This window comes from Cygnus olor, chromosome 5, assembly GCF_009769625.2.
Source record: "Cygnus olor isolate bCygOlo1 chromosome 5, bCygOlo1.pri.v2, whole genome shotgun sequence".
Lineage (NCBI taxonomy): Eukaryota > Metazoa > Chordata > Aves > Anseriformes > Anatidae > Cygnus > Cygnus olor.
Window position 1 is genome coordinate 37,625,497 of NC_049173.1, and position 26,295 is coordinate 37,651,791.

The 26,295-nt window shown below is 48.2% G+C and overlaps 1 protein-coding gene and 1 long non-coding RNA gene across 3 annotated transcripts in view; one reads left to right on the forward strand and one right to left on the reverse strand.

The window, feature by feature from the left end:
• LOC121071272 (serine/arginine-rich splicing factor 5-like) overlaps window positions 1-1,612 on the forward strand; it is a 15,768-nt gene extending 14,156 nt beyond the window's left edge. For both annotated transcript variants that reach the window (XM_040559498.1, XM_040559499.1), the window contains exon 8: window positions 90-1,612. In XM_040559498.1, the coding sequence (XP_040415432.1) occupies window positions 90-387 (298 nt within the window). In that variant the 3' untranslated portion in view covers window positions 388-1,612. The remainder of the gene's footprint in view (window positions 1-89) is intronic.
• On the reverse strand, window positions 835-26,018 carry LOC121071275. Its single transcript, XR_005820497.1, has 2 exons — window positions 24,417-26,018; window positions 835-22,350 (listed from the first exon to the last, which is right to left on the reverse strand). It is a non-coding gene; the product is annotated as an uncharacterized LOC121071275 (long non-coding RNA).
• Window positions 26,019-26,295: the final 277 nt, after the last annotated feature.

Here is a 26,295-nt window from a genome sequence, read left to right on the forward strand (position 1 = left end):
GTTCAGATGTTCAGCTGGAAGCGCTGTGTACACAAAGCAGTTACATAAAGTAGGAAATAGGACTACAGCTTTTAATTGTGTTTCTTTAGAAGCAGATCTCGATCAAGGAGTTACTCAAGATCTCGCAGCAAATCCAAGTCTACCGGATCTTCCAGATCATACAGCCGGTCCAGGTCTAGGTCAAGATCAAGGTCCAGATCCAGGTCTAGGTCCAGGTCTCGCTCGCGATCCCGGTCCCGATCCCGGTCTCGCTCTCGCAGCCGTACACCTAAAAAGAGCTATTCCCAGAAGAGCCACCGCTCCAGCTTGCTAGCTTCTTCCCCATCTCCCTCTTCTTCTAAAAGAAAATCTCGTTCTAGGTCGAGCTCTGCTCATAGCCGTAGTTAACCTGCTCTTAGAGATGTATTAATACGTTTAATTTGATTCAAGTTTCTTGAAGACTTGAGATGAATTACACATGAGAACTGGGAGGGGAAGAGTTAACATGATGAAAGGGTAACCTCCTTTTACATTGCCAAAGTGCCTGTCATCAAATAGGCCATCTCTGTGAGGAGGGGCTGTCGGCTTTCTCCTTTCAGTGAAGTCTGGAGTGGGAAGTCTTTTTTTGTTATTTTTTTCCTGCTATTAGTAAACATTTCTATCATAGATATAATATGTACACATAATGCTGAGGTAATGGGATGAGACAATACGCTGCTTTCTCCCTCTCCTGCCCCCAAATTCCCCTCCACCTTCAAGGCCTTTGACTTCCAAAATACTACGTTATCTTTTGTCCTTGGTATTAAGTCCGAGAACGAGAAGTATAGATTTTATTCCTTAAAGTTCTGTGGCTACTTTTCTGTGTGAGTATGAATGGACCAGCTGAATTTAGTTAGAGTTCACTTTTTTCCCCCATTGCTTGGCTTAACAGGCTGTTTAAGTTCCAGCTTTAAATGACCTTGATAATAAGCTTAATTTGCAACAGACTTTCAGGAATACATGTTGGCCAGTTGAATATTGTTCATTTGGTTAGTGAAAGAATACAATGTTAACCAGTAAGGAATGCTGGATTTTCCTGTTAAAATGAGTCATACCATTCAGATGTCAGGATTATTGGGAATCCATTATACTAATTTTCCAGTAATTCACTAGTATGTGTTATTGTATGTAGAGGCCTTATTTGACAGGTGACTCCATAAAACTGCACAGAAATGTCAATATGCATGTCCATGTTTTTAATGTTTATAAAAGTGGCATAGCTTTCATACCCAGATGTATGATACTGAATATTGTGTGTATGACTAGAAATAGTCTTGACGGAAAGGAAGGTTGTTTTAGTAAAGGACAGCAGCAAAAATTCCCAGGAAAAGTGTAGTCAGTTGTAACAAGAAAAGTTAATCATGTTAAAGGGTAAAGAGGATAATTTCTTTAAATCTCCTGAATGCACAGTTGTTTTGATTAATAGAAATTTCCACTGCAAATACTGTTTGTTCTTATAATTTGGAATAAGATTTTTTTAACTTCTGGATTGTTAAAGAAGGGAAACATTTTTGGAAAAATACATGTAAATTAAACTCAGTCTTACATGTGTTTAAATGTACCAATCCTAATAAAAATAAAACCTTTTTCTGGCTTACCTTGCAGTGTTGTGTACTAGTGTTACATGGTGTTGTTCACTTCATACAGTCTTGCAAACACGATCGCAAGGAAACTTACTTGAAGGTGTACCCTTGTGAAAGCAAGCAAAATGTAAACTAGAAACCAGTTGTGATGTAAGTAATCAGATCCTGTCTAAAAGGATGACTGGATAGGATTTTCCTGTCGTGGCCATCGGTGTTTCAGAGACCTGATCACAAATAATAGTCTCTCTGCTGTCCTTGCAGAACTATTTGTGTTACTGACCTTCTTGTCCCCAGTTTGACAGAAGAACCAACAGCCAAATGTCAATACAGGAATTTTCATGTAAGTAAAACCATTTGGAACATTTGAAATACAGTTCCAGGAACTCTTACATTGCCTACACTACTTCTGTTAATCTAAAGCACCAAGACAGACACCATTACTAGAGGAAGTTTCTGCTAATCATGTTTGCATGCTTGGCTTGATGTTACCTGAATTTTTACTTCAGCAAAACAGAAGGAACAAATAGGAATCACTTTGCAAAGGAATCTTGCTAGAAGTGACTACATTGGGAAAGCTGGGATTTGCTCAATTTTGCTAAGTTGCTTGCTTTGGTAAATTTGTGATGTTACCAAAAACCTTCCAAAATGTCCACTTCTTGCCTAGAACCTTTGAGATTGGCAAGTGCAATACTGGAGACCTTGAGTGCTCCTGGCTACAACTTGCTTACCTTGCAAATAGCGTAAATACAGAGCTTGTGAATGTTACTATTCACTTTTGATTCTTTATTGTACGATGTTATTCCCCTTGCATAATTTTCTCTTGATTTACTCAGAAGTGGCAAACACAGGTGGGGAAAGAAAGGTAGGTAGTTGCAGAAATGCAAGCTACGTTTTTCAGTTGTGTTTAAAGTTTAGACATTACTTGACGTGTAAAATGAGCTACAGTTTTGTACACTTAATAACTTTGATGAAGGATGACTCATCGTGCCACTGTAAATTGGTCATATCAGACCTCAACTTGGAGAAGCAAACCCAATCCGGAATTCTTAGTTTTAGGGCATCTGACTTGGTGGAGAAATTTTTAAAAAAAACGGTTCCGCAGCCTGAATAAAATAGCCTGAGGCCAGCAAGTATAGAAAAGTCCTGAGAGGAAAGATGGACTAGAGTAGAAAGAAGCAGTGAAGTAAAAAAGGACAGAGGGAGTTTCAATTTTGAGAGGTGGCAGCTTTAGTGTCAAAGACTGTAAAGATACACGTTAGAAGGAAACAAGACCTTTATTATTGATGACAGTAGTTCAAATTTAGAAGTTTCCTTATGCATGTGATCTTACGATAAACAGATTTGGGAATGTGTGTACTTGTTTGCTTCGCTTAAAAGTATTTGGTACTCTGCAGAAGAGCAAAAGGTCTAAAGAAACACTACCTGTGTTTCTGTGAGTAGTGTCTGTGATTCAGGTAGGCATCTTGATTAGAAGAAATAAACTTGGCAGACTCATCAGGGAACACGGTATAGTATGAGACTTGGCTGAACTATTGTATTTCAGAAGCCAGTTTATTTTTAAAATAGAACACTTTTAGATTTGCATTGGAACAAATTATTTACCTTTACCAGGTGCCTTAGTTCCAACACTACAGGGCACAGGAATGAAAGCCCAGCTTTAAAATAACCATAAACTCCTTTAATGTACTGAAGTCACAGCTTTTACAGGCAGTATGTTCTAACATCTGACACTTTACATGAGAACAAGTAAACCTGTCATTACTCCTGCCTTTATCCTCCTAGCCTGGGCCTTGAAGAGCAGTTTTTGTAAATTTCTCCTCAGTAAATGGAGGTGACATAAGACAGTGCAAATGTTAAATTTATTTTAGTTGTAAGGGTTCCACCCATGCCTTGGGGGTGCAGTTGAACAATATGGCGAAGATGATCTAGCTGCTCACTGCTGGGAAGAGGAACTGCTGTCCCTGCTCCTGCCCGTTGTCTTGTGCCAGCTCTGATGCTCATCTGATCCTCCATAAGCAATCTCGATTCTATCACAGAGTGGATACTTCAGGTCTCCTGAAGTATTGCTTTTACCAGTTCTCTCTGAATCTGATACATGGTGGGAGGAAGTGGAATTGTGACCTGGGGTGTAACTCCCCCGTGATCCTTCTGGTTCTCTCACAAGCACAAGTATCCTATTATCCCCCAAAATAAGAGATTTTTTCTGTGACGTGTATCGCATTTCTTTATTATTTGTTACATTTTTGTAAATTTAACACATGACTCTTCAACCAAGGGTATCCAAGTAGTTTGTGAAGATAAATAAACTTTGATATAATTGGCCATGTCACATCACTGGTTTACAGGTGAGAAAAGCAAAGCAAGTGGTTAAGGGTGTTCACCTGTAGTTGAAAAGTAAGGGAGTTTCAGGAACAGGATGGGAGTGTGCCTGAAATGAAGGCCAGGATTCTTCATTGAATAGATTCATCTCTGACTCCTGCCATCTAGTGGCTGTACTTGCTGCCACTGCTTGTGGAGTCATGAAACGGGCTCAGGTTTGTTTCCTCACAGAAGAGAAAAAAATATTTTAAAACTGATGTGAAATAGAAGTGTGCTTCAGAGTAAGAAGAAATGCCTAAAATGGATTTCCAGACATCTTCACTTGCAGTTGTTATGTTTGCCATCCTCTCTTGAAGGCTATAGTTTGTGCTTCCATAAATTCTCTAGCCCTTTTCTAGATGTTGCTCCTCATTCTCAGCAGCAGTTCTTATGCATCGGTTCCCAAACAGCTGCTTCTAGCCCTAGGCATCTAATCAAAGCTGGGCTTGGTTGCAGGGCCAACAGTGGGGGCAACAGTTAAGTAGCACAGCCCTAGCAAATACCGCTAGTAGCTGTTGCACTGTAATTGCCAGCCTCATCTCTTCAATTCTGAACCTTCTCTGGTGCAAGGACATTTGCCATTCACTTTATAAGCAAGAATGCACAGGAACTTTAGCACTTTTTTTTTTTTTTTAAGGTGCAGGTAGCATCTGTTTCCCAATGATTTCCACAGGAGTTGCGATGTCTCTACGTTATTTTTTAACTAGCTCTCTAGTTGTTCCATCAAGGTCAAGAGTCACACAGACACCCTGGAAGCAGGATGGCTCTTCTGATGCGCGTGTTCAATCAGGCCGTGTACAGGAATCTGGAGAGCCGAATGCTCTTGCAGGATAAAACAAAAAAAATTGCCTTGGAAAATGCAACCCTCGTGCCCCTTAGGAGCTGTAGTAGCCTGGGGGAACAACCCTTTTCAGTAAAGTTCCCCTAGCTTATGCTGAGAGACCTATCTGAGCTCAGACCTCAGCTCCAGGTGGCCTGGTGGTGGAGGACATTGCCCACATGTGCGGGGAAGGAGGCTGGATCTGGGAACTGTTCAGACTGGGGCTGACAGACTTTTTCAGTCTAAACAGCTTTTTTTTTTCCAGCTGTTTTGTTGGAATGGGAACACTCCACTTCTGGGGTGCTGGGAATCTGTGCCTGACATAGATCACTCGAGTTTTTGCTATTTGTCAGTCAGAGTTCGTGCTGTGCGGGTGGGGATGGCAGGGAGCACCCAGCTGAGGGGAGCTTGGCTGGGCCTGTACGCGCAGTGCTCCCCACCCTGCGCAGGGCTGGGGGCCACCAGGTCTGACATGGGCAGACCTCGGCACTGCCTGCCCCTGCTGCTGCACCCCGGTCCTAGCGCTGAATATTGTACAGCTCCTAAATGGCTTCGGTTTTCTCACAAGGGTTTTGGAAACGTGTGATTTCCAGACAGTTTCCTCCATTCCCCCTGTGTAGCAATTGTTATCTGGAAGGCTAAATGCTGTGCATACAGTACCTGAGGGTGTTTCCCCTTTTACTAGCCATGCCATCAGTTACCCCTCCACCCCCTCTCTCTACAAACCTGCAAGAGAGTTGTTAGCCATTCACCCTGGGGCTGATTTGCTAGGACAATACCGCCGATGAGCGAACAGTTATGCCTAGCGGAGGCCTGGGGCTGGGGGGCACGCAAGCAGGGTGCTCTGTGCACATCAGCTGCATGGGATGCAGCAGATAAACTGACTCCACGTAAAGCAGCCATTCCAGCCCTGGCTCGACTCGGCACCGAAAGGAAAGTGTAAGGCTTAACAGGCTGAGGGCCTGGGTAAGAAACAAGGCCGCATTATGTTCTTTAGTGAAATACTAGGTAATGGCAACCCTGTAGGCCTGGGTAGTCTGGAGATGTTCAAAGGACAATCGCTACTATTGATTTGCTGGGCCTGATGAGGGAGTGACGAGGGAGAGGCGAGAGTGTAAGGTAAAACCCGCTCTTCAAGATTAATGAAGGGCTTAAAATAAAAGACAAAGAGTTTCACAGGAACTGAACGATACTCTTGTGTGGTGTAGCGGCTGTTTCCCGTAACCAGGGTCTCCTCTCCCCGTTCTTCTTTTCCTATCCTCGAAAATCCATATGCTGTGTGGGTGTTCAGCAATGACAGGTTGAGCTGGAAAGGTCCAGATCAACATGCTTAGAGTAGATGCTTCAGTCCAGGCCAGGAACTGCTCTCTGTGTATGTGTGCATATGTACATGAGGTACATCGCTGAAGACCCTGAGATCAGGTCCAGCAGGACCCTATATGCATGCTTATTTTATTTTGCCCAACAACTAGTTCTAAGGCAAGGATTTCTCCTTGCATTCCAGAGGCCTACAGATATTATTTTGCGGCTCGCAGAGGTAAGATATAGCAGGTCATGCTTTTAAAGGAAGTGAGCACTTCCTGGTCTAGCTGAAGTCATTAAAATCTGCAAATGCTCACACTGTAGAACCTTGAAAGCAGAGGTACCACAAACTGATTGTTAAAATTTGGGTGAGATTTTACCTGGGAGTGAAGAGGAGGTGTTGCAGCAAACAGTGCCATTACAATGACAGGAAAGGAAAGTAAGAAAAGATACACGGGGAAAGAAAGGAAACTGGATAAAACCCTTGGATTTTATACCTATGCCTGAAAGAATTATTCTTCAATCTCGGTGAATGGGGCTCTGTGTCTAAGCGCTACTCACCACTGTGAGCCCTGCCTGCCTAAGCCATGCACTGCAGTGAAGCTTCAGATCGTACTGTCCGTTTAACAAAAAGTACAAGCAAGCAGCTCTGCTGTTTCTTGCAGACATGGCCACTGCCATGTTTTCTGCATCACTGCCAGTTCCTGTGAATGCCTAACTGAAAATTGATCTGCTCAAAAAAAAAAAAAATCTCATATCTTTAAGAAACTTCCTCACTCTTTTCCTTCAAATTGTCATAGCCTATTATAGCACCTAGAAAAAACACTGCTGTAAACTGCTCTTCCAGGTTTGCCAAAATGCTTGCTGCAAGCTTTCTGCCCACACCTGCCCTCCACCTGTTTCAGTTTGCTATACCCTTTTCCAGTCCTGGCACTTGTATGGTCTAAAATCCACATATGCTCATTATATGACCTTCCCTGAACTTCTTTTATTCCAGTAACTCATCTCTCTTATCCTTGAATGCCAAAAGAATCACACTTTGCTGTATTGTTCAGTAAGAATGAATGATAGTCAGTATATAACTTTTGAGATCCCAAATCTCTAAATTTACTTAGTTCAGTTAGTATCTTGAAAACCTGCACTGCACACTCTCCCATTTGTCTACGTAACCTGAACAACAGTAATAGCTGTGTGTGGAAAAACAGTGCGATGGGTGGTTTGTGCTTATACTCACAGTGGAGAAGTGGTGTTACGTAGCAGCCAACGCTGAGGTGGACTTGGGTCTAAAGTTGCCCCATGCACTGCTACACCATGACTGTGCACTTTACATAACAGTGGGGTTTGTCCAGTATATCAGCAATTAGGCAGGGCACCAGAGTGTCAGCTGCAATGCTGTGCTATTGAAGGAAACTGCAGCATACCTTATTATCAGATATATCATGTGAAGCAAGCAACAGCCGTAGCATGGAGTTCATGGGCTGGAGGAGGCGGGGATTGCTGGAGCCGAATGTGTTCTTTGGGAGCTTCCAGACCACACTGCAGCCATCCCCAGTCCCTGACTTGTTGGATATTCTAGCACCAGGCAGAATGTTACAGGCCGAGGGAAGGTGGCTGTGTGTGGAAAGCTCTCCCTGGTTACAGGACCAGCATGGGGTTACAGCTAAGGTACCTGCACCCCATCCCCAGGTCTCTTGCCACAACATTCACTAGCCTCCAAACTGCACAATCTCCCTCTGTAAAATATGCAGGATGATGCTGAGTACTGTAAATCCTTCTATCGTCCTGGATGATTCTCCAACCCACTCTGCGAGCTCAAGACAGGTGTTACAGCCTGAGTTGCCTCAGACATTTCGCAGCACAGCAGTGCTTGCAAGAGTATTCAGCTCTCTTGCCCAGGGCTGGTACACCATGAAGACAGACCGAGAACCCCTCTGCTCCCACGGGGTCGCTTCGCGCCAGCCATTTGCAGAAAGCATCACGGCCCCTTTGCTGCGGGAGGTTAGCTGGGAGCCCACCAGATGGTGCTGTAACACTGCCTCAACGAAATACCCTTTCTAGAGGAAACTTGAAAAACCCATCTTAAAATAGCCCTGGTGACCCAAACCTTTGTGGAAAAAAAATATGTATTTATGTACCATAAATACACAACACCACCACTGACTAGAGAACTGGAAACTCTGCCTTCCTCCGCTCGTGTGGTTTCCGGCATGCTCACCTGCCGGGGGAGCGGAAGGACGAGGAGGGGGAGCGGGGGCCTCAAAAACCAGCCGAAGGAGCCGAGGCATGCGCAGCTCCCTCGAAGGATCTGCTGGCAGCCCACCTGCGTGTCCCTTCCCATCCCGCTGTCTGCCCTTGGTCTGCCTCTGCCCTGAGGAGCACTGCGAGGAAGACCCGAGGGCTGCAGGCCTGTTCCTGACTCTGCTGCAGCTCCTGAGGGACGCAGGGCACAGCTTGACAAAGGGCACACGTGGCCTGCCTTTGCGGCCACCAGCAGGGCAGCGGGGTGAGGGGGGGCGGCCAAATTAAGATCCAGATACTAAACTGCAACGGTAAAAACCACAAGGCAACCACCCAGGAAACCTTCACAGGCTGTTCTTGAGAGTGGTTGGTGAGGCTTAGAAGTAGTGAGAGCTTACAAATGCTTCTTTTCTGAACCAGACTGAGAAAAATAAAACTGCTGAGGAACCAGCCCCCCCTCTCCCCACACACACGCGCACACGTGTACCCACAGGAGCTACCCAGAAGTGGGGCTGGCACCCTTCTCCTGCCACAGCCCTGTTTCCAGCCGGTCTTAGCTACACTTTCAATGGTGCCACTCTTCTAAAGCAGTCTGGTGACAAAGAGGCTTCAGGAAATAGTTTCTGGCTTGGTCTGGACAGAATTTCCAGCGGTCTGGGTGTGCCTTCTGAGCTGATGGCTTTTCTGCTGTGTTTTACCATCCAATGGGGAAGTAGCCCTCTCACAGCAGGCTGGCCAGGGGCTCTCTCCCCAGGCATGCCTTCTCCTGTTAAGCCCTTTGCAAGCCAGCTCATCGCAGCAGCCTCAAACTGCAGGGTCCCCTAACCACGTCGGGGCTCGGGGGGGCAGGCCGAGGCAGCACACCTACCGCCGGTGAAGGGGTGCAGTTCTCTTTTCTCATCGGTCCTTTTACAGCAAGGGGACTCAGCTGGCTTTCTCGATCCACACACCCTACCCCCTATCCACTCCCCCAAGCACAAACAGGGGCTGTGAAGTGATTCCCCTTCAAGACGAAATCCTTCTGCTGGAGAGCTTGAAGCCAGAACAGGCAGACTCCAAGATCCTGTCGCATTGATCAGGTCCCAGACTGCCTGGGCCCCTGCTCCTGCCATTTGGCAACATGGTGGTAAGTTGTTCAGTCCTCCTGTGGCCCAATCATCCATGTCTCATCCGATTTGTCTTTACAGGGAATCCAGCACATGCTGCCTTACCCTTTCTGGTACCTGCTGGACTGACAAGTGGAGAAGACAGTAAAGCTCATGAGGTCCCAGTTAGCTCAACTTCCCACGGGTATTACTTTCCCAGGATCTGGAAAACCTTGGGCAAACAGCACAGACCATTTTCAACAGTCTGTTTCACTGGGGTTAACACACTTCATGGCTTTCTCTTCGCGTTAGCAGCGATGCCCGTCCACGCGAGCTCTGTCCCATGTCACTTCTCACAGACTGCCCAGGCAGAACTGGCACCGCTGTTGCTCCTCCTACGGCACGCTGCTAACGCACCTCCACCTTCCACGTGCCCTCGTCCAACATCCACGCGGTGTCACTAGCCTGCTGACAGCCAGCTCCCTGGCGCCAGGGGCATCTCAGCCCTGCGCCTCAGACCAGGCAGAGGAGGTCCACAACCCCTCCTTTACACCACGGGTGCGCTTTCTTTCCTTTTTACTCCAAGAAGCACATTCATGCCATTTTCAGCTCCTGGGTCTCCAGGAAAAAATGCCAAAATCAGAAGGGAATGTTTGGGACTGCCATCCCAGAGGTATTCACACAAACACTTTCCATCGTTTCATTTACTGAGAAAAATACCCTTGAAAATACTCCACTGTGGAAAACTTTTCTTGTCTTCAGCACCTCAGGGACTTTCAGCATCTTCTTGGGGCGAGACCTTCACCGGGGGGTTGTCCCACTTCTCACTTGCAACTGATGCAGACCAAAACAATGAAGAAAGCAGGGGAGGTGGCTGCTCACGCCCCAGTGTGAGGGAGCTGCCCGCACTTCAAAGCCACCGGGGCTCTCTGCAGGCAGGAAGGGCTGCCCGGGGACACTGGGCGTGGGGCAAGCCAGCGACAAGGAAATTGTGGGGCCGATCAGACGTGAAAGCTGCGTGTGTCAAAGGCAGGACGGAAGTGTTGTAGGGGGCAGCCCTACTTTTAGCTGCCTCTTGCAGAACTTTGCTAGCGCTTGCTGTAGTAGGAGAGCTGCTTCCCCTTTCCTTGATGTAAGCAGAGCCGACAACATTTGGGTCTGTTTTTATTTAGCTACTCACGAGATAGCACTGACTGAAAGGTCCCTTGAGCGCTGTGGACGCAAAAACACCCGTGGTCAGAGAGTCTTGGGCAAGGAGAACAGAAAGCATCTGACACTTCCCTGTCTCCATTTCAGGACTGTGAGAGGTAGAAACCGAAGCTGAGGCTGCAGAGCATGACTCTTAGTCACATCAGCAGGGGATTTTGCAACACGGTGGGTGCAGGGAGTCTGCAAGCAAATCTGGAGTGCTTTGTGAGGGCATTGGATTGGGGTTCCTCTGGCCGTGAGGCCTGAGCAGCGCTGTGCAACCCTCACTTTCCTGCTCCACTGCAACCTGCTCAGCTGCTCCGGTTGGGTGGGAGGTAGGGAGGGTTTAGCACTAATTAGCATGGAGCACTGTGGGGAGCAATAGGTGGCCATGCCTGCCCTGTACGGGGCTCCTTTTAACACTTGCATTAACATTAGATGATTCCTATGCCTGCTGTAGGGAGACTCCTACAGGGAGAGGCCATTCCCAAGCCAGGCAAGAGAGGACATTAGGCAGCAATGCAGAGGAGCATGAGATGTGGTTGTTCTGCACGGGGCTGGAACCACCAAGGCAAGTTCCAGACTGGATCCCACCGCTGGCAGTTCGGCTCAGTTTGACTTGCAGTGATCAGCTCAGGGTCAGGATGGGAAGGATGGTGTCCAAACCTGTATAACCAGAGCCTGTTGCTGCTCTCAACATCTCATCCCTGCAGTGGGTAGATACATGGCTAATGTGTATAGCCCATTCTTAAACTGGATTGATTAAGGCAGGATTTGCAACTCTTGAATGAGAGATGTGTATGGAGAAGTACTTCATACTGTAACAATTTTATTTAGAAATGATAAGTCGTTTATAAGGAGGTAGTGAGAGGAGTAGGTTATTGACACTGCCATTCCTGTCCAATGGAATGTGCTGGAAAGTCACTTTGGCCTCTAGATGGCACCCCTATTACTGACACATCAAAAAGTTAAAAAAACAGACACGCCTTTCTTTTAAACACTCAATTTACAGACAGGCCGTACAGTTTAGTAGTTTGGACCAAAACCTACGGGCAATCAAGATTACAGGAAAACCAACCATGTGTGGGTTTTCCCCTCCTCTTGTTCAAAATGAGGAATATGGATTTGCCTCCCTCTGGACTCTGTACTTGTCGTTACTGGGCCAGGAGTTGCTACCTGGGAATTCATCCTGAAATTTCTGAAGTTGTGTGGGAACCAAAGAAGAGCTGTGGTGCTTTGCTTCGCCCTCCAGCCTGCACACATTTGGTCAGTGCCTTGCCTGATGGGCAAGCAGCTCTCCTGGGTGAGAACCAAGTGCCTCCTCAGCATGCAGGAAGGTCCAAGGCTCTGCTGCTGTATTGGATCTGTAGGGACGTGTGGTTGTGAACTTCGACAGAACACACTTTGCCAGAGCTATTTGTACAGAAAATTGCTTTACTGTTTCAATTTAAAAAAAAAATGCAGCCAGGCATTTAATGGCTCCTGTCTGCAGCCACTCTGTGTAATTCACTTCCCACTTTAAGGTTTGAATTCTTCTTTTCCTTTTTAAGCATGGGGACAAAAAGGGAGCGTTAATGTCCCTAATGTTAATATATGTATCTTTATGGCCTATTTTAAATAAGAATAAGCAGGCTTTTGATGGAGAAGGGTCATAAATATTCCTTGTGTGAGTGGAGATGCTAACAGTGGGAAGGAATGCACATGCACAGGAATCTCTCTAAGTTGGCTGTTAGCGGAAGTGTTAATGAACTGTCTAACTGATTTAAACGTTACTTAGTTATCCCAATTTCTATTTTTTCCAAGAACTCATAGTCAGGGTATTCTTCCATCCTCATAATACCCTGAGAGCTAATTGCCGTAGTCAAAAAGGGAACTGAGGGAACCAGATTTCAAAGGTGTTTGGTACCTAGAGACAGAGACTGGGGCTTACATGTCTAAGCTGCACTGAAATCAGGAGTCAGGGCCAATGCCCTTTTGAATTCCAATTAGGCACTTTGCTGGCATTTTTAAGTGCCTCAATGCCTACAGTACCCCTCCCTAGATGACTTGTATGAAGTGTGTGTCACAGCCCTGCGTGAAAAAAGTGCATGCAGAAGGTAGATGACATCCACAGTGACATCTTTTTTAATTGATAGTTTGGGGAGGTGATAATGAGATAGAAAGGGTGTCTTCTCAATATGCAGTTCTGCCTTGACAGGGCCCTCAGTGAATAGCTAGTTGCGAGCTGGACGTTCCCCCAGCACTCCTGTGCTCTGCTGCAGCAGCTCGGAGCAGGGTTCAGTCTCCTGTTCAGGAACATACTGCTCAGATTATGGGCAGCTGTCAGATCACAGTGCTGTCAGAGGTGCAGTATACCCTTCCTAGTGACGGGAAGGAGCAGAAAGGAGAATAAATATGTAACAAAAAGGGGAAACAACTCTTAAAATAGATTTTTATATTTTTTTAGGGTTTGCGTGTTTTTTTTTTTTCTTTAATAAAGCAGAAGAAAATTCATAAAAAATTTATGGTCTGATTTCAATCCTACTGATACTCACGGGAATCCCTTTAGTGAATACTGGACCAAGTCCAAGAAAAACAGGTTATTCCCTTAACTTCTATTTATCCGAGGCTGTGTCCTTCTGCATTCAATCTTGTTAGATTTGCCAGTAGATTTAATGTGAGTCTCATCAGCAGTGGTCCTGGACAAGAAACTGTGGTCAGCTGCCTCTTAACTCTGAGCCTGTCTTCCCAGAAGAGTGGTGGTACCTTAGGATGTCAGGGCTACATGACAAGCAGTTGATGCTTGTCCAGAGCATCATGGTAGGATCTCCTACAGTAAGACCTAACTTAGAGGTATGTGACGTCTCCCTGTAATGCACTAAACTGCTCCACCAGCTGGTGTTTTTAGCACACCAAAACCAAAACAGCTCAATAAAATGGTTTCTGTGTGAACAGTTCAATGAAAATACCTAAATTTGGTTGTGGTCAAAAATGCAAATTAAAAACCCTTTGGGATATACAAAGAACAGACCAGAAAATTGTCTTGTGTTACCAGGACCAGAACAAAGCCAGGCACTTGGAAGCAAGCTCTCCCCCGGCCTGGGAGACATGATGAGAGGAAGCAGGTTCCAGTCCTGCCTCTGCCAAAGAGTTTCTGGGTGCTCCTTTTAACGTGTTGTTGCTAAATCTGTGCACCTGCCACAAAAGAGGTCAATGAGAAAACCTGGCTCTTGTTTCAGTGCCCTAGGGACACAGGAATGCTTTTGGGGAGTTTTGCACTTGCATCACTCTACATCCGTGCTGTCCTCAGTAAATGTGTTTGAGTTCACAAAACCAAGAGGTTTGAGCCAGGAGCACTTGTGCTGCTTGTAAGGACATAGCTTCTATACAGAGCAGGCTCCTCTCTGCTCTTTGGAGAGCAAGACTGAATGGAAGAGGTGGTGTGAACGGTCAGTGAGTTTGGGCTTGAAATTAAGCCTGAACCTGGTGTTATCCATATACAAGTCTATCACCACTTGGGAATTCAGACTGAAGTTTGTGTCTAAAATAATTCCACACATATTAAGAGGTTGGAAATATGATTTGGGGATAACTCACTGACCACCCTTTCTTTCCCTGCCCTGCCTCTCTGCTCTGTGACTATGACTAGGATCTCATAGGGCGTGTGGGCCCAGCCTAGACTGAATTTGTCTGTGGGGACATGGGTTTGTTTTTTAAGCTGTGGCTGCTCCTAGTGAGGTGGGGTTAGCCCTCACACATCCCACCATCTCTCTGTCCTTCGGTGACGCTGGTCCTCTGTACAAGGAGCAGAGTGGGAGCATGTGGTGTGTGAACAGAGATTTCTGCTGAGGCACATGCAAGTGGTGTGCCCCCAAAAACGGAATGGGAGCTGCACCTTCCGCCCTCTTCGGCCATGAAGATCGACCACCCCTGAGGTCTCAGGAAGCTGAAAGCTGCTCCAGATCCGCCCTTACGCAAGAAGAAAACACACCCCTGCTCCTCTCTACGTGTGGCTGCAGGTTCCTTGCCACAGCCTGAACCAGCCCTCCCTGATGATGTGTGGCCCTTAGGTGGTGCGACACCGCGCTTCTTGGGAGCCCAGCTGCCCACAACAGGCTTCCTCTGCTCGCTTACTGCTGGGTGCTGCCCCTGTAAAGCAGCCTCCTGCCAGCTGCAAATCCAGCATGGCCCCGTGTCCTCCAAAATGAAGATTTCGTTCAACAGTTTTATGACTCTGTTACACAGCTCTGTTGTAAGCTTCCCACTATCTGCCTCAAGCAGCTCATCTCAGCGATTCCTCCCATGCTAATCTCTGTGATCTGTGGCATGCATACAGCATCGACTGGAACAGAACCTCCCCTCTGCTGCACCGTATTTGCCAGAACAGGCATAACTCAAGATAACCGGATTTGAAACAATCAGAGCAGGAAGCAGCAATAACTGGCCTGGAGGGAAGGCAGGGAGTTGCCCATAGACAGTTTTTCAGAAGGGTGCCCAGTTTGTGATATCCGATCTCTTTCTGCGCTCCTTTAGCCCAGGTACAAAGGTAGGATGTAAATCTTGCAGGAATTATCTTCACCCTCACTCCCTGTATTCTGAGCGAGTGAGTTTAGATCTGCACCATCTTTTTCTTACGGCAGCGTTTCGCACGTGGTGACATGCGTAGAGACCTACATATGTGCGTGATGAAGACCTCCAGAGCCACATCTGCTTCAGACATGACACTGATGTCACCACCGCCGATGCAGATCTCTCTGTGGGAATGGTCAAGGCGGAGGACGGTGACGTTACTTTCTCCATGGAGCACACGGACCTCAAGGCTGGCTCTGGTACCGCTGAGGCTTCCGCGGGCAGCACCCCGCAGCCCGTACGCAGCAGTGAGCCGGCCCTCTGCCCACCAGCACCTTCATACCACGGGGGTCAGAGCGGGCTGAGGCAGGTCCTGGGCAGGCGCTCTCGCTGTCGAGCCGGCAGCTTAGTCACGGCGCTCTCCAGACAGCCATGTAAACATTACCCACAGTCCCCCGCAGCTGCCCTCCCCACCGGGCTCTGCTGCAGCCCTGTCCCTCTGCGCCCCGTGCCAAGGGTCACAAGCTGGGACCAGCATTCGGGTGCCAAACGCAGCCCATGGCTTTGAGCAGCCAGTCTGCTAGAGGTCGTCACACGCCTCCTTAAGCAAACAGGGATCCACGCCAGTTGATAAATCATTTACGAGGAGAAGTCAGAAGCAAAGAACTAGATTAACCAGGTCACTGGGTGTCCTGAGGGAATGACGTGTCAGTGGAGCTGAAACAGCAGATCCCACAGTTGCAATCTGCTGCCTTCTTCTGTCCTGACAGCAATTCATGGAAATCCCTGGAACTAGACACTAGTGATGGAAAAACCCATTAGCTCATCCAAGTCAGCTCGCTAGTTAAAACAGTCACTCCCATTCTACATTTTTGGCAGAGTTAAAATGTCTCAAGAGAGGGGATTTCCACCAGTTCCTTCTCAAGGGGAAATTATTCCACCTATCAGGAAGACTGCCCTGAGTGGTGCTATTTTTGTAAAACAGAAGTAACTCCAAAGTCCAAGAGAGAAAAACAAAAGATTCTGATGCAGAAACACAGGCAGCGATGTTTTTCTGCCCCAACAGACATGTGCCATGCATGGCACACCTCCAAATGGAAACGCTGTGTGCACACGTGTGTGTTTATATATATATCCACCTAGGTGTGTTTATGTGTGTGTATACACACGTCCTCCCTCTGTCCAAAGGGTGGTTATGACCTTGTGCCTCCTTGTATAATCGATGTGTTGTATTGTGATCTCACACCTAGTTTAGACTTATGTAATGCCGCTGACATCAAGGCAAAGAAAATTGCTAAATTAACTCTGAGGAGGGAACAGATGCGTGGAAAACGGGAGGCATCAGCTGGGTGCACACTTCCCATCCAAGCCTGGGGAGCGGGCACGTCGCCTCGCCCGGCCTCGGCTCCCCAAGCTGTGCATCGAGGCGGGTGACCACCCTCACCATGGCTAACTACGTTGCTGCTCGAAGCGCTCGGGCCTGCGGTGATGGGAAAGGTGTTGCAATGCAGAGCTGCGCTGTGGAGGTTGTTGTCAGCAGAGGCTATGGAGATTTTGGCAGCCAAGCTTTTCAGCACCCGGGAAGCACTTTGGGACAGTGGGGAAATAAATTAGCTGTGCAATGGCGTTTAAAGCCTTATCATTAGTTTCAGAGCTAATTCTGCATTCAGATGAATGGGCGTAGCACACATTGCTGAGCTAGAACTTGTAGAGATAGGGAGGATCGCTCTCTGTTCCCATTCAGAAAGCTTTTGGCCAGCAGAGCTCTAACTTGCAGTCTTGGTGGCTTAGGTCTGGAGCAGAGATCTGCGGCTAGGGTAGGTACAATGGCAATATTAGCAGCAAACAAACCCCATGTTATCCAGGGCCCTGATTACCATTGCAACGGGGTGTTGGCTATATGCATCTTACAAGAAGAAGGCGGGGTGCTGCCTGGGCGTTTGTCCTGAATTTGTAACTCCTTCTCAGCTAGTTGTTTTATTTGTCTCTCACAGTCTCACAGCTGGCACAGCTGTCTTCCCCATCTGGAACTCCTGAAACTCAGGAACTGTGTTTTGCAACATTGCAAGGACCCGACTGCCATGTACCCATCAGTTATATTAAGGCTGCCCTCACGAGCACGCTGTGCGTTCTTGTGTTATTGTAGGGAGCTCATGAAGGCTGCTCTGAGCATCCCTGGCTTTGGGCTGGGCATTCTGCTTTGCGGGGCTTATACTTCATTTGTTTAGCACAAAACACAATGAAGCGCAAAAACATCCTGTGAGGACTGACATGGAGTGTGGAAAAAGATCTAACCAAAAAGGCATAGGTCAAATTCTGCGCCTTGGCCGGGTCCCTTTAATTGCTGTCAGGTACCAGTGCCAGTTGACCTACTAAGCCCCTTGCCCCTTGCACTGTGGAGGGATAAGAGCGGGTGAAGCCCAGTAATAGTTTAACTATGAGATTAACTCTCTGCCAGTTCCACAACAGAGGACGAAAGGTGCTGACTCCAGGCGCTTCCACATGCCAGCCCACGCTCTCCCGCCACCCCTCACGCTGCTGGCCTGCATTCCCCACAGCCTGAAACTGCAGCCTGACCCTCGGCAAGGACGGGAAACCTGAGCCTGCTGTGACTCTGCAGCCAGGTCTCTGGCAGAGTTTATGTGGTGCTTGCTCCCTAAAGGAGGGCCAGAGGAAGAGGAAGAGCCATCTTGCTCTCGATGCTTAAGACACCTCTCCATTTCCCTACGCCTGTAAGATCCCACTGCTCCCCACAACCACACACCATGGTAGGAAGAGATGCAGGGAGGCCCTGGAGCAGCCTAGGCACTCAGGTGCACGCCCTTCATGCTCCTGAGTCTGCTGAGACCCTGGTCTCTCATACCTTACAATCCATGAGGGTTTGGCCATTCCTCTCAACATGTGCAGGACCAGGACTCCAGACTGGCCCAAAGTCCCCAGACATCAAAGAAGATCTTTCTGCAGACTTCACTGTGGCAATGGAAACCAGTTTTGCACGTGGCAAGGCAGAAGGCAGCTAAACTGTAGTTTAATTAGGATGACCTGCCACAAAGGTTCTGTTTAAAAGAAGGGAATACCAAGGGTTTTACTTAAAAATACACAGATTTGTACAGTGAACTTCAACCTCCCCTCCAGTATTGTGAACCTGATCACAGGCACATCCTGTCCGGGCCTGAGAAGCAGACAGACAGACAGACCTGCGTCAGAAAGTGGAACCGACTGATCTGACTCGCCCGCGCCGAGCTGAGGATGAGTGAAACCATGTGCCGTGCAGACAGTGTGGAAAGCAAGCGGAGGTGATAAGGAGCGGGGGTTTTCGTTGTTGTTGTTGTTCTTGATGCCGTGTGGGAGAGGAAAACGATATTGGTGAGGATTGTAAACAGCAATAGTTGCCACCAAATAGTGGTAATGTACGGCCCTGAATTTTCAGCCACGATTGGGCACCAAGTGCCTGTCACCTGAGTGCTTGCATTGAGGAAAGCTTGATTTTCCAACAAGCACCCAGGGCTCCAAAATAGCCAGCATCACCTGCGAATGTGGGCTCTGATCCTTATCTGTTGACCATGTGCTGTGAGAGCCGTTTCCACCTGAGAAGCAAACACTTTCCTTCCATTGCCTCACCGAGCCACGTTTCCTCTCTCAGTCATTCACACAGGGGCTGTGTGGGGCCGAGTTAACCTAGGACAGCAGCGAAGGGGGGGAAGGGGGGACAGGGACAGGCATGGGGACAGCCCTGCCCAGCACGCAGATCGTTTGCAGATCCTTGCGGCGTGGTGGGATTGACCAACACCTCGGTACAGGGCGTGTGTGTGCGTGTGATGTGGTTGCGGAGTGCACGGTCACCAGTGTTCAGCTGCCTACCCGTGTTCTGCGAGTGGCCTTGCGTTAGTTTCAGGCGTAATAACATCATGATATCATAATAATATATCACACTGTGATGACACCAGCCCATGGAGTAAGCCACAGCAATCTGATCTCATTCTGCAAATGTTGAGATGAGCATTACTGCTTCTCAGGACAGGTGGGTGGCAGGTAGATGGGGCTGGCACTACCTACATTGCCAGCCCTGGGTGGGAACGTGACCTCCTGGGTTATGCTCGACTCCTCAGCTCCTGATCTGCCTCAGCTGCGGCTGGTGAGTCACTGCACCTATCTGAACTCACTTCTTCCATCTGTGAAATGGTGACAATAACATTTCCTCACCTTATGGGGGGAGGGAAGGGAGCGTGTGCAAGAACGAATAAATGTTTACAAAGCACCTTGGGAGCAGTGTGCAGGCTGGCTCTGACGCTGCTGTTCGGAGGAGACGGTGCTAACGCTCTCCACATTGTTCCTTCCAGGCTGGGTTGCACCGTGCTGTGAGCATGCAGCATGAGGTGTCCTCAAGTAAACACTCCCCTCAGAGTCAACAGTCTTGAATGAGAGCCTCAGGAGAGAAACAGAAGTGAAGTTACTCTCAGTGAAGACTCAGTGTGTTACCAGTAATTTCAATAAATTCCGTCAAAGGAACAGCAGAGTAACCTTTAAAAGAAAAAAGAATAAAGTAGAAAAACAAACGAGCTGTGACCATTTTTTTTAAGTGGTACCATGGTCTTAGGTTTCACTTCCCAAATGGGAAACAGAACAGAGAAGTGAATCCCCTTGAAATAAAAGTGAAGTTAATAACGGGACGCCTTTAGCTGCTCGCCACATCCTGTGTATGCTGATCGCTCTGTTTATAGCTGGCAGGAGCCCTTCTAGACTCTTCTCTACCAATTTAACTCTTTGCTGAGCCCAGCTGCACTTCGTCAGCAGCCAGGAAAAGTTCTCCCTGCTAGAGCCACGCTGCTGTCAGCACAGTCCTGCACCCTCCCTGCCTGCACACGGGCACACGGCTGCCAGCATGGCGCCGTCCCTCGCGTGGCCCAGGGTGCTCAGCCCCGGCCACACGCATGGGTGGCTGCGGTAACCCCTCGGCGTCCTGCTCACGTGTTCAATGGTGCTTGTTCATGCGCACACATGCTCTTCATAGGCTACTGCGTGTGCTCACAAGTGCACACGCACACAGGAACCTTTTGCTTTCTCCAGTACTGAAGAGAGATGGATAATCAAGCACTGCAACAACATGCTTGGCAAGCCGTATGCAGCGCAGCTGTGAGGCAGACTTATCCCACTGCACCGTCACTGCTACAGATCTTCTTCCTGGGATGAGCTTTGTGGCTGGGGGTTCAACTGCTTCAGGAAACGTGGCTTAAACTGGCATATTAGTTCACATGCACAGCTCTTTTTATTGGCCTGGTTTATTCTGGACACTTTGCTTTTGGTGCACTGCCGGTTCTTGCTGCTGCTTCTTGTCGTTCTGCGCACGGTGTTGGAGGTGAACGTGGGACCCTCTGTTCGTTAACAGACTTGCTCTTTTGAACAGTTTCACCAGACAAGGTTTTGCCATCCACCACCCCCACACCTGGTCCTCAAAGGGTTTTCACTATTTCAGCAGCACTTAGAAATTCTGGTTTGCATTTCGGAACAGCTGCATTAGCAACAGACACAGTCATATCCACCACAGCATGAATCTGTGGGTTTTTGATCCATCAATGATACTAAAGGTGACAGACTGGTCATCTTTGAGCCATGCATCTTGAACGCATCTGAATTTGGGAAGAACCACACCACTCCACCCAGCATCCTGTTACTGTACTGGTGGGTCAACCAACTGCAAAATTCAGAAACAACTGGTGGATACAGCGTCTCAGCTATAAGGGCTAGAGGTGCACACACTGGAGGGCAGTGAATTTTGGAGTTTGTTTAATTATTATTTTTAATATGCCTAACAATGGGGAAACATGAATCATCTCTGTAGGCCTGAAGATTGCAATTGACCATCTACAGGCAAACTACAGCAAGAAACAAAGAAGGTTGTGGATGTGCTGTTATTGCAGAGCGGTGCAAGTTGAAAGGACACTTTCATTGAGAAATTTTATTTCCAGGTAATTTCAGTCCTGTCTGCTGGGCTGGCAGGGAGAATGGTCATGGCAGACACAGAGACACCAGTTACTATAGAAATTATATCGTGTGGATGCTTGTCTGCTAAGAAATGCCAGTACTGTTGGCAGAACTTCCATTTCACAGGGGAGGTCAGGTAGCCATCGAAGAGCCTCAGCCGCCTGCTGCTGGGAATCACTGCTGGAAGTATTATCCATCTGGACCAGCGCTTGCAGCAGAGATGAAAGAGAAAACCTGACCTGCTTTTCGCTCGGAGCCCCCTGAGGGTGGTAACAGACTTCTGATTAAGCTCTATATTAAGCTCTGCAGAGCTGTGGGCTGGGATTTTGACATTTCCCAAGTAGTACTAGACAGCCAACATCCTCTTCTTTGCAGAACAGCTAATCCCAGACATTTAAGAGTTGGGTTCTGAAATACTGTCAGTATCCTAAACAATATCATTTTAAAAATTTGAAAACCAGTAATGTTGGATTCAGTATCTGTTTGTCTTTTGACTCTTCAGCCTTTGGGCTCAACTCTACAGAGCTTTCATGTTCTTCTCTGCAATAGCCAGCAGGAAAAGCATGTTTTTAACTGAAAACTGATTCCCCTATAATCACATGATCTACGGAGCAGAGTCTTAAAGAACAAAAAAGTAGCAGCAAGCAGGAGCAGTAGCCAGTAACCAATGCTTCGTGTTTGTGCAACACACCTTATCCCCTTACAGAAAGCAAAAGGTGAGCACAGAGGAAGCACTCTGCCATCAGCAACATCCAGGGCACTGTGCCATGGAGCTGGGCATCACAGCATCCAGAGATCAAAGGCAGCTCAGACACCAGGCCCAATGTCTCTCTTGCGAGAAGCATGATCAGCTCTTCTTTAATGACGAGGCCTTGCTTTCATTCCTCCACCAAAGGTCTGCCTCTCCATGGACACATGGGGTTGGGGGCAGAGAGACACCCTGCTTGAAACACGACAGGCACCATCCAGCAAGCTATCTCCCCTGCTGGTCCCTCCATGGAGTGTGTGGCAAAGCTCGCGCGTCTCTGAGGCTGCCACATGTAGCTGCGGGGCGTTTCTTCCTCTCCAGTTTCTCCACAAAGCTTTCTGTATGCAAGAAAGCTCGGAAACTCTGAAGCCACCCCAGGCTGTCTTCCCGCACGGAGGGCTTGGATGCCTTTGCTCTGTGTCACCTCTCAGCATTTGGTCCCCAAACTTCGGTCTCGGAGGCTGTGCAGCTCTCTACCGACTTCACAAAAACAAACAAAGGCCTGGTAGCATGTAGGTCATTCTAGTGAATTATTTACAAACACACCCCCCTTCTGTTTCTTACTGCATGGGGCTTGGTGTTACCACACCCTGCCAGGAACTGTGCTTGTCCCCAGCAGAGCCGTTCCCGCTCCGGGGCGGCCAGACACCACCGCTGAGCAGGCTTTGGGTGCGCGGGCCGGGCCTCGCCAGCCGCTGCCCCGGGCTGGATGTTGCCCACAAGGCAGCTGCATCCAGCCTCTGCAAAAGTGGGTCTTGGCAATCCAGCCGGAGCAGGTATGCTGCTACGGGTGGGTTGGCACGCCGAGCCAGGTTCAGGCCAGGTACGGGCTTATCGGCAGATCGCATCCCGTCTGGAAGGGTACTGCGAGGCAGGCTGTTGGCAAAGCACTCAGTTCCCTTGCAACTATTTTTAAAAGCACCTTTACACCTTTCTCTTCCCCTTGTATGACACAAATAAAATGCAAGCATCAGCTGGTTGTTACCAAAGGGAACCATTGTTTTGTAGCCCTCTGCTTTGCTGTTGCAAGTGAAATAATATCTATCTCCCTTCACAAGAAAGAGCCCCCTACCCAGCTCTGCCTTTGATCCTGTTGCTGTTCGTCCATGCTGCTTTTGGTGGGCTTTTGATCTGTCTCAGCGGGGCTGCTCTTAGGGAGCTGCTTTAGGTCCTGCTGCTATGGCCCTTCAAAGCAGGCAAGCAGACAGGGACTGCGATGTGCGACCAGGCTCTGCGACGACTATTCATCATGTTAATCCAGGCTCCAGATCTTTTCTGAGCAATGCTTGAACAGCCATGGCCCATGCCACTGCTGACCCCTACGAGCTAACTTCTAATTCAGAGCAAGAGGCTTGCCCAGTTTCTTCTGAAATGGCTTGTTTTGGCTTCTGTGTAAGCTGAACTTTCTCCATCGTTGTGGTTTGGTTTCCTAGTTTAGTTAGAAGCTTCTGGAGTGCCTCCCAGCTCTGCCTAGCCATGCCTGAATTTACAATAAATAATGCTCCACTGGCAGCTAACGTTGTTGCCTTGTTAGTCCTCTTCCCCCATTTGTGTTTTGAAATGGCATTGAGGGCGGCCTTCATCCCCGCCACACGTGGCCCCACCACCCCCACCCCAGCAAGCTTTTCTTACCCTGCTGGCCACTTACTTCTCATGGATTCCCCCCCTCCTATCAGCTCTGACCCACTTTTTAATCCATGATGGGACATTTCATCCCATGGCTGCCAAGTATATTTCACTCTTGGAAGAGCCTTTATCAAAAAACCTTTTGAAAACCTGTATTTACAATGGTCCCTACTTCTTCCTGACCAGCTTTTTCAGAAGCCCAAAGAAGTCAACTGACTAGAGGGGCATGATTTAGACTCACAAAAAAATGCGTTCATTTATTATCACTGTATCCTTCCCACTTACTTTGGACGCTGCTTTTGCTCAGCAGTTCCGTTTTTCCTGTTTCTGTTTTGCTCCCCCACAGGGCAGAGTTCAGACGTGGGGCAAGGCAGTTTCTGGGACGTGCCTTCGCTCCTGTTGCAGCCCCCACTGCCGTCTCCCACCCTGGCGCACACCAGCTCAGAGCCAGACGCTTTGCACAACCTCCTGTCCATGCATCACTCCCTCCTCCATGGTCTCTGTTTGCCCAGAAGCCCTGTGTTATGCCCAGTCTGGCCTTTCTAAAAAATGCAGCTGCTCCCTGGTGGGGGGCAGGAGTGAGGACGCCAGGGCTCTTCCCTTCCCACAGTGGGGAGCAGCAGCGGGGCTGGTGATGGAGATGAGGGACGCTGGACCCATGGCTGTGCCAACATGCATTGTGTTTTCTTTGGGAAAAAACTCAGGTAGGTCATAGGGACAGGCACAGCAAAATGCCATCACCAGTATGGGTGGCTATGGGTGGAGCACATAGTGTGGAGGGGTCACACATAGAAGTGGAGGGGTCAGAGTGTCCCTGGGTTGGAGGTGCGCTGATCGGGGTAGTGCAATTGCCTGAGCTAAGTGCCAGGCACTGCACATATGGATTGGGGGTCTAGAGGTAGTTTAGCTTCCCAACCTACCTGTGAAATGCTACACAGGGCTCTGAGAGGCTCCCAAGAGTGTTGTGGAAGCACCAGAAGCTGAACAGGTTTCTCACACCATCTGCAGGAGACCGCAACGGGAATTTCACCGCTGGCTTCCGGAGGAGCAGAGCTGGGCAAACACATGATACCTCCAAAATCCAAGTTCAAATGTATAAATTTACCATATCTAACACCTCCCTGAAATCCAAACAGACTCGATTACATTCTCTCTCATTCTCTTAATGAATCAGTAATTATATTGAAGAACACTATTATTTGTTTGGCATGACCTATATAAACCCGACCTGTGGAGTGCATAGTTGGTGCAGTGCCAGTGCTCTGTGCCCTGTGTATTATTACCTTATAAACATAACCATTGTTTGAATTTCAGATCAAAACAAACCGAGCCACGTTGCTTGTCAGTTATTAGATATCTTTTTCCCAAATGCTCACCCAGACCGTATTACAATAACAATAATTATTATTACATACTTCCTTATTATATGTTTGTGCAGAGGTAGCACATTTGCCTTTTTCCCACACATTAGTAGCTTCTCCTGACTCTTATGATTCACTCCTGCTTATTTCTCAATGTCCATGAGCACTCTTTGCACTCCCAGCTGCATTTCGTCAAGACCTGCAGATTTACACAGAGATTCCCCATCCTGCATTGCACCAGTCCACAAAGGTTGCAACCGGTGCCGGGGCTTTGCTCCATGAAAGAATATACAAACACGTAGCAAGATGTGGACCCTGCCCCCAAGAGCTTTATAAATATTTAACTTGGTCTGATAACGTGATAGGGGCTGATAATGTGATTTGGACACACTAAGACCCAGCCCTGCTTGGTATGGCTGGACATGGAACCTCTGAGGGAAATTTGATGGGGGGTCTCAGACAGCACACAGCAATGGTGCCCAGAGCCACTGCTGTGGCCTGGCTGCAGGGTGGGATCCGCCTTGCTGAACTTGGGGCATCCCGAAATTAGCTATCAAGTTCTAAGCAAGTTGCCCATCTGCCTTTACAGTCGCAGAAGAGAAGTGGGCATTCAGCTCCAGAGTGAGTCAGCCCTTCTCAAGATAAATGCTGAAGATAGTCGAGGTGAATCACACAGTAGAGGTACCTATTTGTCTCCATTGACTATGCAAGAAGCCTGTCCAACTAATTAGGTTTAGACACCTAACTTTTAGGCACCTAAACTCAGGAGAGAGGAAACCCCGTCTCATGGAGGTCCTTTGTTCCAGGCGGGACAAAGGAGACAATGGGAGGCTCCCTGGAAATGCCCTCCCAGATGTGGGTCTGACCAAAGCCCTGTGGACGAATCTGCAGCACCTGACCTCTTCTGTGTCTTCTCTGTTCAGCTCCTGGGGGCACGGCCGGGCGCTCCAGCAGTACCCAGCTGGCAGAGATGAAAGCACATTCCCCGCTGTGGTCTGGATGAGGCAACGGTCTTGTGGGAAAAGATGTAATAGTGGAACCGAAGGCGGTATCATAATGTGTTCACAGAAGTCAGGAGGAGCAAAAATGAGAAAAAAAAGAAAAGGAGGCTTAACCCTCGATTCCTGCCTGGTGCTAAAAGTATGTTTTGATGGGATGGGATGGGATGGGATGGGATGGGATGGGATGGGATGGGATGGGATGGGATGGGATGGGACGGGATAGGCAGGGAAGCAAGCTGCCTCCCCGATGCAAATATCTCACTGAGCTGTGAAATGTGTGGAGTACAACCAGTGTGTTTGAAAACAAGGCTGTGACAAGTTCCACCGTGAAGGGGCAAAGTGGTATTTTTCAGAGGTTTATAACTGGGCCTATTGGAGGAAAACTGCTGCCAGCACAGCAAGCAGCACGTTTTGACACCAGCACTGCATGGCGAGAT